The sequence below is a fragment of the Trachurus trachurus genome (assembly GCF_905171665.1).
Source record: "Trachurus trachurus genome assembly, chromosome: 5".
NCBI lineage: Eukaryota > Metazoa > Chordata > Actinopteri > Carangiformes > Carangidae > Trachurus > Trachurus trachurus.
This window is the reverse complement of record NC_139896.1, coordinates 27,068,436-27,080,757: the sequence shown is the minus strand read 5'-3', so window position 1 is coordinate 27,080,757 and position 12,322 is coordinate 27,068,436. Positions and strand designations below refer to the sequence as shown.

The window sequence follows — 12,322 nt, the reverse complement described above, 5'->3', positions numbered from 1 at the left end:
TATTTTAACTATTTATTTTCCATCAAGACAAAGACTGCTGTTGGTATGTTGGAAGATCTGAGGGAGGATAAACATTGTGTCTGCGGACCGGCTGCAAGCCTGGTGAGCGACAAGCTAAAAAATGTCTATGCACATTAAAATGCCTCATTTATACTGGAGTAATATGCAGCATTGTGTCTCCCTAGTGCACAAACATACACACTATGAAGTTGGAGATAAATACACACAGACACACACACACACAAACATACACTCTCACTCTCTCTTAAACACTCTCTCTGTCTCTCCTGCATTCATACTCTATATGTGCGTTTTTGTAACACCATGTCCTCCAACCACACACACACACTGATCTTGGAGGTGCGGTGGTGGGTGAGCTGACTGATGTACTGGCCCTTCAGACCTCATTAAGCATTTTAATTAACGTATAATTTAATCATGGAGGGAAAAGTTGTAGGAGAAAGATGACTGCAGCTTCACATGGCAGCAGCCTTCTTCTCCTTGTACGTAGCCATCATCTTCTTGATCTCAGCTATGGCTTTCCCTGGGTTCAGTCCCTGAGAGAAAGAGAGGTGGAAAGATCAGAGTCATTTTGATATTAAGAGAACTGGAGGGGGAGTTCAAACAACACCTGAAGTAAAGAGTGCACTCAAAAAACTGACCCAGGGCATGTGTTTGATTAACAAACTAGAAATATGTTCACATTAAATGAATGAATCATGTTTATGTTCATTAAATGATTTGTTCTTGTTGGTTTAACATGAATCAAGAAAAAATCAGATGAATTAGATTCATTCATTTCAATCCAATGAGACTGAGGTCCTTCAGATCAATGACTCTGATAGGGACAGCTACTGCGCATGCGCCACACCCACCGGAAGCAGAGACATTTCAAAAGAAGAAAAAAAAAGTCGGAGTGGAAAGTTTGATGGACGTTTGCCACCTGTGATATTGGTAAGTAATTTAGATGTATTGTATTAAATTAAACAGCGTGAGTGATGGATTGTACACATTAGACATTTGTGAGACATATTTTAGTCAGTCGTTTTTCTCAGTTAATGCTAACTTAACTTAACTTTGCTATGGCTAACAAAAACGAGTGGAGAATATGGGGGGGGGGGGGGGGGGGGGGGGGGGGGGCATCATCGTTTATGGTTTCTGAGTCCGTTTAGCATGTTAGCTTGTCCGTGCGTGTGTGTGTGTGTGTGTGCGTGTGTGTGTGTGTGTGTGTTCGCCTCGGTTGTGTGCTTTGGTTAAACAGCGTGTGACGTGCCAGGATGTAGTCATAGCCACACACAGTGACAGCGCCGCTCTACCGGCGTTTGTGATGGCTCGTCATTTTTCAGCTAAGAGCAGGCTAAATAACTGATCGACGACCGTGAGTTGGAGCTGCAGGTCTGGGAAGGTAGCAAACGGTCTAAATCTGTTTAAAACTATGATGCTATGAAAGCTGTGGTGCAGTAACTGAGGCTATGTGTCATCTCTATGAAGACATGTCATGTCCTTGCCCAGCTAACAGAAATTGTTTCATTAAGGTTAAGTAATAGTCTTCATATTTCAATGTATGTAATTGCAAATATTGTAATACTTGCCCTATTCACTACAGAAACATTATGTTGTATTAACCTTCTTAAAACAATTTCTCTTTTTTACCAGAAATAGCCTACATCCCAAAATAAAGGAGTGTCCTCATGCCCTGAGATTTTTGCACCTCAAAAATACATGGTAAGTTGTTAATATTTTTGTCTGTGTCTGTGTGCATTCATTTATCATTTGCTAATGTTTTTCTATTTTCTTTCTTTTCTTTCAGTGACGTGTATGTGGCAGTGCAAGCCTTGTGTCGCCAGAGTAGTAGGTAATTACTTAAACATTATAAACAACATCATCATTATGATCATCATTCTCTCTCCTCCTCCCTTGTCTCTGTCTTCCTTCCTTTTTTCTGTCCTCTCCCTTTTCTCTGTCCCCCTCCCTCGTCTCTGTCCTCCTACCTGTTCTCTGTCCTCAGACGGACAGCTGATACTATTGTGATAGTATTGTGAATCGATTTTTTTCCTTCCACCCATTGAGAGCCTAAGCAGAAGCAGGAAGTAACGGTCACCATGGGACCTCAACTCTGAAAAACTCGCCATTCAAATGAACGGGACTGAAAACTTTATTTCGTGGTCCGTTTGAATTGTGCCATGAGAAAAAAATATGACCTCTACCTGTTTAAAACATCACGTTTCATCCCGAGAAATCAGCAGTTTGTTGTAAAGCTATTGTAGAATAAAATTCAGAAGAATCTGTAACCAGAAAGACTACAAGTCGCGTAGGTGACGTCACACACCAAATGCCGCCCTTTCCCGTGTCAGTTGGTGACGTATTTTTTGTGGGACACAGATCTGTAGTCCGTAGAGCGGTCTTTACACAAAATACATTCTTCTGTTGCCGTTTTATGATAAACGGCTGATTTCTCTTCATGAAACGTGATGTTTTAAACAGGTAGAGGACATATTTTTTTCTCATGGCGCAATTCAATCGGATCACGAAATAAAATGTTCAGTCTCATTCATTTGAATGGCGAGTTTTTCAGAGTTGAGGTCCCATGGCGCCGTTACTTCCTGCTTCCGCTTAGGCTCTCTATAATATCATGATTGCACAGCTACAGTAGTAATTCACTGTTCATCCTTCCTGTGTTGTATATTGTTGTGATGTTCAAATAGGATGAGTGAGTGTATTGTTGATGTTTTTCAGATCGACAAAGAGTTCATACTGTACGCATATCAACTGTACCTCTGCTATCAACATTCTTTGCTGAGCTCGACCAACACTCTCCACTCATGATGGAGCTCTTTCGAGGGAAAGGTGGAGCGGCACGGGAAAAGATTAGACATATGGTGGCCATTTCCAAGGTTTGTATTTAATTGTTCAAAAGTTGTGCAAAAGTTCAGAGAGTCTGTTAATACTGTGGAGTTCCTTTTTGGAACTGCTGCCTAAAATGCAGAATATTGTTAAAATGGTTTCCCTTTTTCTTCAGGATGACACTACATACAAGACGAGCATGCATCCTCAAGTCCTTGCGTCTACCTGAACACAGACCATGAGAAACTCGTGAAATAATATATGGTGAGTTACATGCATGGGGTGTGACAAAGTAGCCAGTCAGAGAAAGCACATATTTACTTGTTGGATGTGTTAAATTTGAAGCAAAGGGTGGTAAATATTGCATATTAAAACGTGATACCCTACAACTAACCCTGTATAAATAAAGTACATTTTGCTTTGCCCTTGTTTTTCATCATCTGCTATTTCTCAAATTTCTGCAAGGCTGAAAACTAGAGATATAATTGGCTGAATGTATGTTTTAAATGTCCTAAAACAATATTATTAACCATTTTAATATATTTAGTACAAATCCTGGCCAGAATTGATGATTGTTGTGTAACATTATCATTTACATCCCTCAAACATAAATGACATCTGTTGTTTGATGCTAAGTACTGTTACTTTGAAAGCATAAATTAGAGCTCAATTCTTAGTTTTATTCATAAAATTTACTTTTATGCAGTGTTCTTGCTGTGGTTGAAGCCTATTTCCACACTTTGTCTAGACTCATATCAAATGTATGTATTGTCATATTTTAATCCATAGAGCGCAAACACAGAGGCCAAGACTTCAATGGAGCAATCTGTGATGGGAGTGTACGACATACAGAAGGAGGATGCAGAGCCTGGAGATGATCCAGAGGACATCGTCGTCCTGATTGAAGGTGTGGGGGTCCTCAGTGGTTTGGGGGACACTGCGATTGCCTGTGCTCTGTTATTTGGACTGTCTGAACCTGAGCTTACCCACCCACCCTCACATGCACTTTGGATGGGTGGAGGTTGTCATCCAAGGCACACAGCTCCTGAAAAACAAGCTTTTGAATAAGCTTGATGAAGACTGATTCAAGGATGGCATTTGCCCACATCTCTGCCAATGCAGATTTTTGTTTTTGAAAGTTCAAGATTAGAAGAAAAATGTTTCAACAGACAATTTAGTTTGCACAGTGGACTGAGATTAAGATTGTTGTCTCCTATGTTGAAAAGTCTTGTGTGTGTGTGTGTGGAGATGACACAGAACAGTGTTTTTGTGTATTCTACAAGCATTTGTGACGAAGGTTGAAAAAATGTTGCAAGTCTTCGAGAAAATGTGCTTTTCATTGAGTGCTGGAAGGATTTAAGACACTGTTTTAGTCAGCAGTTAAAGCAGAAGTAAGTGGTCCGGTCGTTTTCGCTAATGCTGCGTTCCAGCCAGGCTTTTGAAATCGTAAAAATTACAGCTTCAAGTCACAACTTACGACTTTGTAGCGTTCCAGGCAACCCACTCGTGTTTTTCCGACCTGTTTTACCGGTGAAAGTCACTATAACGGCCACTCGTAACTTCCGACCGGTGAACTCGTACCAGATCGAACTGGTACCACTTCACGGTCGGAAAAATACGAGTTTCCTTGAACGCACCATAACAGTCCTCGTCCCTACGTCACCACATTCACGGCGTCCCTTGGCTGCACACACAGCCCTGCATGCCGTTCTCTCTCCTCATTGGATAAAAACTGTAGGATACGATAAATGTTTTCTCCTCGGCTCAGAGCAGAGCAGAGGGACTGAGAGACCCGTGTTTCAGTCCAAACACTCTATGTAAGTGATTGCTGTCGGAAGATATAACTATTTAAGACTTATATTAACACAAATATATCACTTACTTCTGCTTTAAGTTGTACTGTGGCATATTGTGGAGATGCATCAAAGACAATAAGACAATGGTTAAGTGTCTATGTTGCACCTATGTTAAATAAAAATTGTAAACGTTTATGCTTGTTGTTTTATGTATGTTAGCTAAACATAATGCTTACACCAGCAGTGAAAACAACACAAGACAAGATATTAGTATACCAGACAAAACCTATATTAGTTAATCCAACATGATTTATATTAGTTTAACAGACAAAAACTATTTTAGTTCATCCAACATGATTTATATTAGTTTAACAGACAAAACCTATATTAGTTCATCCAACATGATTTATATTAGTTTAACAGACAAAACCTATATTAGTTCATCCAACACGATTAAATTGTGTTGTACTAACGTAATTTAATTAAATCAGACCAACACAATCAAGATAGATTGACTTAACATGATTTGTTTAGATGGGATATATATGGCATGATTAAATTACGTTCATCCAATGAATTCTTTTTTTGAGTGCATCCTTGTTTTCTTAGTTAACTTTAAAGTGATACGCCAACATTTTTCTTTCGTGTCTTGCCTCACTCCCGAGTCCATGACAAGCAGATAGACACCATCCTTTCGACTGTGCGTGCAGTAACAAGGCAGATAGAGCCGTATCGCCCGTAATTAGCTTAGCTCAAACGCTGGAAGTGTATAGGAAGGGATAGCCTGCCTCTTACCCAAGCCGAAATCAGCAGTCAGAAGCTGATTTCATTTTAGCTCTAAACTCTGTAAATATATCACTTTATCGACATTTCAAACATTTTTAGGCGAGAAAGTAGCCGTTTAGATCTGCAGTGTCATTAATTTGTCTAAATACCAGCTGTTTACAATTTTGTTCGGATGAATTTGGCGCTACTCAAGCTAGCCGTTGTGACCAACGCACTTCCGGTTACTTTCACAAAATAAAACACCCGTTGTCTTTTACATACAGAAAACCATGACGATAGAATTTGTGCTTTTACTTTGAAATAGGAAGCTAACCTACCCTCGATGAAGTTAGCTTGAACCAAAATAAACCGTCTTTGCTTGAACCCTCCATTTTGACCGATCTCATCCCGTTACCTGCGTTTGACCGTTCAAGATGCCTTACCGGAGAGTTTTGTCAGCTCTCAGACGAAGATCGGTCCGTTTAGAGTTGCTGAAGAGTGTCTCTGATGACTTTAGGTGGAGGCAGGCTAACACTACCGATACACTTCCAGCGTTGCATAAAAAATCTTTTTCTTGTACCTTGCATGAAAGACATAACTGAGAGACTGTGCATGTGAGTGTGGCTGCTGGTGTAGGATCAGTGCTGACAGGTTACCTTGGGGCAGGTCTTGGTGCAGTTCATGATGGTGTGGCAGCGGTATAGGGAGAAGGGATCTTGCAGCTTGGACAGACGCTCCTCTGTAAACTCGTCTCGTGAGTCGATCATCCAACGATATGCCTGACAGACCACAGCACAGGCAAGGTAAGGCTTGCTTTACAGGCATAGAAATACATACATTTAAAAGAAAAAAAAGCCAATAAAAGAGGGTTTAGAAGACTATAATGAATAGTTACGAATTAGAATGAATACTAAAATTATGTATTGAATTGAAGTAAAAGCAGCAAATAATAATGTTTTCAACCCTGATACACAACACACGCATGCTTCCAGTGTTTGGTCCTGAATTGAAGTGATTCAGAACACCGTGAGCCATCCTCAGTGTTTCTACGCTGCTACACACAGACACACACACACACCTGCATGAGCACTGCAGGTCCCAGGTATTTGTCTCCGTTCCACCAGTAACTTGGACAGCTTGTACTGCAGCAGGCACACAGGATACATTCATACAGGCCATCCTTCACAGGGAAGAAAATCAAGAAAATGTATTAATTTTTATTTTCAATGTGACTCTGAGTACGTGAAAGCCTTCTGTCAATGCCTTAACAATTTTTTTTTTTTTTTTAAATATAGCGACATACCAGCTTTTGTCGGTCCTCCACAGACTGCAGGTACTGCTCTTTCCCCTCCTTTGACTCGTCTTTCTTTTTTAGGTAAGGTTCAATAGACTTGTACTGGGCATAGAAGTTACTCATGTCCTGCAAAACACAATCATGAAGTCAGAAGAACAAAAATGTCAGAAAGGAACTAACAGAAGAAATCTAGTAAGTTACTTCTGAAACATGATACAGAAACGTCTCCATGTGTCAGAAGAGAAAACTTGTGAGAAATGTTAACCTGTCATCACCATGACATTCAAAACTTTATGAAAATGTTTAATGTTACTTACTTACATGACTAGGGTCATGGACAGTTACATGGCGTAGTGGATTGTTACTCACCGGAACGAGGTCTTTGACCACATACATATGTGGCAGGGGGTAAATCTTGGATGGCTTGGAGAGGTTGGTGTCAATCTTGTTCAGACAGGCCAGAGTGTTTCCTCCATTAATGTTCATTGCACAGGATCCACAAATTCCTACAGTAAAGAGATTTAAAAAACACACAGTGAGAATCATTTCAAGTCAATCTGAACTGTTTTCAACCTAAACTAAAACTAGAGTGTTTTATTACTGTGGTGGTTGGCTTCCACAAATTAGTAATTTTTTTTTTTTTAAAGCATCTGCAGGGCAAACTTAAACTTTGGTACATTTTCTTAAAAAAGATCAAAACAGAACAAAAGCTGCTCTATTACAACAGAGTTAGTTGACTCTAACTACTACACATTTATTACACAGATGTATGGATTGTTTTATTATTGGAGGTCAAATGAAACTAATGCATTTACAAACTATTTTTTTAGTTTATGAGACATTCCTTTCTAATGAGACTTTAAACAGTTGAGAATTATCGTGGCGTCACCCTCCAGCCTCCACGTGACTGACCTTCTCTGCAGGAGCGACGGAAGGTCAGAGTGGAGTCCATCTCGTTTTTGATCTTTATCAGGGCATCAAGAACCATTGGACCACAACTAGATGAAGAAGAAAACCAGTCAGTGAGTCAATAAAACATCAAAGTGCAACCGGGGACGACACTGCAGTGGTTTATTGCCATGGCGCCCTGGCACGGTGAGTCTCCTCAGGCTGATAAGAGTGGAAACGTGCCAGGCTGTCAGAGCCATCAGTGGTAAATCCACCTGAAGCCTGTTCTCAGTTCATCTATCATGTCCTCTGTTTGTAATTGCCCAGGTTACGGTTTACAGCGGCCTGATCACCAGTCACCACCAACACAGGTGAACATAACCAGAACTGGAAAAGCTGTTATTATTATTAGCATCAACATTGACCTTTAATTTAACTGCTGTTCATCAGAAGAGATAGGCTCCACTTTAACTCGGCTGTTGAAGCTTAATCTGTCTTCATTACTGTAACAACTGTAAACATTTACACCCACAGTCCCACAGGAGAGGAGGAGACAGGAGTCTCCACAGTGTTCATGTTTACAATAGGTAAGAACTGCCGAGGCAGTTTGAAAGCTGGAGCCCTGAGTGACACAGTGTTGCACATCGTCACTGTCCATGTCTCAGTGTTAAGAGCTGTAAAAGCTCTAAACCTACGTGTTGAGGTCGATCTCGTAGGTCTGCATGCGGGGCTTGTCTCCTGCCGTGTCCGGGTCCCATCTGTAAATCTGGAACTTCTTGACTCTGGGCTCTGGTGCTGGAGCTGCTGCTGTCTGGGCGTACCGCACCGCCTGGTAGGACGAGAAGAACAATCAGGAGGATTCTGTCCCTCTATCATTTTCAATATACACACAAGAAAACTGAATTTAATTTAATAATTTCTTTGCTCTTTCACTTTGTCTTCTGTCTTACTGAGTATTACAATTTATTATTTATCTAATACTCTCACTGCCCTGATAAGATACATATCAGGATAACGTCTAGCCCATGTGTTTCTAGGGTTCATCTGTAAAGTACTTTTTTGTAACATCAGTTTTTACTTAATCTTGCTGCTCCTTGAAGTAACTTAACTCCTACAAGTTATGGGTACAGAGGATCTTTTTTCCTTTGATCAGCCGATCAACTAGTCTATAAAATATCAATGAACAGTGCTGCATGTCATGAGGAAGTCTTCAAGAGTACCGTCGACCAACCCACACCAGATAAATGACATAATAATAAGAAAGGCAGCTAAATGTAATCATATCAAGGAAGGACTGAGCAGCAAATATTCAGCATTTTAATAGGAGTGACTGAATTGATCAACTGATGATCGAGCCGCTTGAGATTATGGACTAATCCATTCACCTACGCAGCTCTCATTTCAACCAGACACAACTACATCCCTCAGTATCAAGGATCAAACTCTGCTTCATGTTAACAGGCACTCAAATCCTCTGCAGGAACTAACTTTAAGAAGGACAAAACCATTTGCATGACAAAGGCGGTGGTAGTCTTCTCGTCCTTTCCCATTTGTTTTGCTTGAATTCCCCACATGACTGGAGCTATATTTAGCTGACCGGTGTTTACATTAACAACTAGAGCCACACCGGGGGTTTGTTGTCGACGTTTGATGCGGAACGCACCGACCAACAACCAGTAAACAACACTTTTTGTAAAGTTATTACATAGTTAGTGTTAACTCCTGCTGAAAGTTAGCGGTAGCTGGTTAGCAGCCAGAGCACAGGACTACGTAACACGGATGTCAGAGCATAGACGGAGCCCTCCGCTGTCACCCAGCATGGGTTACCCTGAGCCGGCTCACGGAGCTGCGCCACATGACCAGCACCGCCACAACACACACAATGTCACAATGTGTTTACTTATCCTGTTGTCTAACGTACCACCAGTCCTGTGGGGGAGCGGAAAGCCCAAAAACCACAGCGCCTCAAGGACGTGAGACCAGCAGCCGACATCTTGGAGTTTCTCTGACCTCCACTGCCTGCTAGTGCTATGGTGCTATCCCAGCATCCACCGCGTCACTGCTCTCAGGGGAGCGCGTGTTTCAATCACAGGCACGTGCCGGTGTTACTGAACCTCAGTGAGTTAACAGTTCGTGTTTTTTTTTTTTTTTTTTACTATTGTACTGTAAGTACTGAGTTTGTTGGTTAGTTCCAGTCTATGGTTAGTTCCAGGTAAACGGAAAGTCAGGGGGTTAGGGGGGCGACTCCAAGTCATTTGATATATATATATATTTTTTTTTTTAAGTAACACAATAGTAACTTTTTCATGGAAAATACGTTACTTTTTATTAATTTACTAACGCTGTAAGTTTTTGGGGGAAGTAACTACAACCAATAAGTATACAGTAACGTCCACTCCCTGCACACATCTTCCCCGACATTCCCGTCAGTAAACCCAACCGGAGCTTATGAAGCACCGCCGCCAGATAGCCCGGGTCTTAAACCGAGCGCACCCAGTCCGCCTCTGTCAGTCAGTCGCAGCACGGCGTGTTGAGTGAACCGGTCTCCTTGCAGGTGGAGCTGGGCTAAGGTCACTTAAAGCAGTGTTTTCGCTCTGACAGCAACAAGACTGCGGTGAAGCCTGGGCTTGGGAAACAAACATGGTTTTCCTGACCTTGTCGTGCTGGATCAGAAGCCGCGGACCCGACAGATACTGGAAAGTTCAAGAAGTTCTCAAACATGCGCGGGTAAGGCTGGGACTATTTCCTGGAGCACATTAGCTACCGTAGCTCACCTGCCTCCACACCGACTAAACACTGTGTTGTAGTCACCTCAGGAAACTAGACACGCAGCTGTTTATTCTCTGATATAAATAATGTATTTCTAATTTCTAATATGTGTTTCTGTGCGGTGGAAGCTTAACGCGTCCTCGTCGGCATGATGATCACATGTTAAAGCATCACGTCAGTGGTTGTGTTGTGTTGTCGGTTCCTCCACCAGCACTTCAGGGGCAGGAAGAGCCGCTGCTACGGCCTGGCGGTGAAGGCGGTGCGGAGGGCGTTCGTCTACGCCACCAAAGCCCGGAGACTGAAGAAACGTAACATGAGGACGGTAAGACACAAATACAGTATCATGCCGGGTAGGTTTTATCTGATGTGTCACCCAGTTTAAAATAGTTTAGCCTGTTCTCCTCTAGTCAGACCAATATTAATCAGTGGCAGTCCAGTTTTCTAGTGAATCCTGGGTAACATAACACAATGAAAACACTTGAATCCAGCTCACAGGAGGGTTTAATAATTATGAAGGGTCTATTACATAATATATACATTATAATGGACCTGAGTCCGTAATAAAGACTATCTATCTATCTATCTATCTATCTATCTATTACAGTACAGGACTTTGAGGTGTTCTTTTTAAAAACAACTGTTCATATACTCTGTAATTGTTGATGTGGTCTTGAACAAGTTAACCAGTGTGATACATCTCTTCTTCAGCTCTGGATCACACGCATCGCAGCAGCGTCTCGAGAGCACGGCATGAAGTATCCAGCCCTGATGCACAACCTTACAAAGGTTGGTTGTGTCGCACGTTTACAGCGTTGTTGTACCACTTCTCTCTCTAGGATCTCGCAGCTTCGACGTTTCACTTTACCATCTCTCTCTCCCTCCATACAGACCAGCGTCCAGCTGAACCGACGCGTCATCAGCGACCTGGCCGTCACAGAACCCCGGTCGTTCCTCTCGCTTGCTAAGCTGGCACAGGCTCGGCAACAGGAAGGCTTCGGTGCGGCGCTGGGTGACGGCAAAGAGCCTCCCGGTGTCTTCTCGCGTATCGTTTGCCTACAATAAAAAGGACTTGCTGCGGTTATGGATCTCCAGCTGATGTGTGCTTTAAAGAGCAGTGCCCTTGGAGTGTTGAGACGATCCTGAGTTGACCAGACTGACATCCACCACTTTGCTTCACAGTCACTTCATCTATCTAGGTATCTGTCATATAATAATCACATATGTTTACTTTAGTTTCCCAACCGAGCGACTTCCCTGGGGGAGGACGCTGCAGGACACGCTCGAAGGGCCTGTTTGATCCCTGGCCTCGGAGGACGGCTTCTCTCTCTCCATGTTGTGATTTTGCCATTCAAAGCTCAGTTTTCATATTTATATAAGAATATGACATAACCTAAAGCCAATTGTATTTATTGTCGATACTGTTCACTCTTCTGTGACATCTGTGACCATCCCTCAAGCTTCGTCATGACCCGAGCTCTCGGCTGACGATACGTAGCATAGCAACCGTTTGTCTGCAGACAGTCCTGCTCCTGCTATATTCACTGTCTTCAGTCCAACATACCTGTCAATGTGTGCCAGAGGTTTCCTACTGAAGTGTGTGAAACTGTTCCTAACTGCCCCTGCTATCATGATAGGAACACAACCTTTGTTAAGTTATGACTTGATGTTGTAATGAAGTTTTTTGAGGGGGGGAAAGGATGGAGGGTGATGATTTTTTGTGATGACTTTATTTTGTATCTATTTTACCCATTGTTGTGGTAAGACTGTCCTCATTATGTTTAGTTCATTAAACATTTTGATACATACTCTGTTCTCATTGGTTCTTCTCATTGAAAAGCATTGTTTTTATGTCATTCTACACATCTGTACAAACTGTTGCTGCCATTCCCCTGCAGATGTTCTCCCTGGTGGTGCATAATAACAAACACAAGGATGAAATAAATACAATTCAATTAACCAGTGGTGT

At 42.0% G+C, this 12,322-nt stretch overlaps 2 protein-coding genes and 1 long non-coding RNA gene across 3 annotated transcripts; 2 read left to right on the top strand and 1 right to left on the bottom strand.

Annotated features, from left to right (window-relative positions):
- sdhb (succinate dehydrogenase complex, subunit B, iron sulfur (Ip)) lies at window positions 1-9,634 on the bottom strand. The gene is made up of 8 exons (XM_083972449.1): window positions 9,509-9,634; window positions 8,283-8,416; window positions 7,612-7,697; window positions 7,069-7,205; window positions 6,709-6,825; window positions 6,484-6,585; window positions 6,062-6,184; window positions 1-557 (listed from the first exon to the last, which is right to left on the bottom strand). Exons 1-8 carry the CDS (start codon window positions 9,578-9,580, stop codon window positions 477-479), a joined length of 852 nt encoding a protein of 283 aa, XP_083828575.1. The 5' UTR covers window positions 9,581-9,634; the 3' UTR covers window positions 1-476.
- On the top strand, window positions 2,854-3,866 carry LOC310985462. The gene is made up of 3 exons (XR_014595360.1): window positions 2,854-2,894; window positions 3,020-3,108; window positions 3,634-3,866. It is a non-coding gene; the product is annotated as an uncharacterized lncRNA (long non-coding RNA).
- Window positions 9,635-10,104: 470 nt separating the features above from the next.
- mrpl20 (mitochondrial ribosomal protein L20) lies at window positions 10,105-12,119 on the top strand. Its single transcript, XM_083971328.1, has 4 exons — window positions 10,105-10,314; window positions 10,568-10,678; window positions 11,065-11,142; window positions 11,245-12,119. Exons 1-4 carry the CDS (start codon window positions 10,228-10,230, stop codon window positions 11,416-11,418), a joined length of 450 nt encoding a protein of 149 aa, XP_083827454.1. The 5' UTR covers window positions 10,105-10,227; the 3' UTR covers window positions 11,419-12,119.
- Window positions 12,120-12,322: the final 203 nt, after the last annotated feature.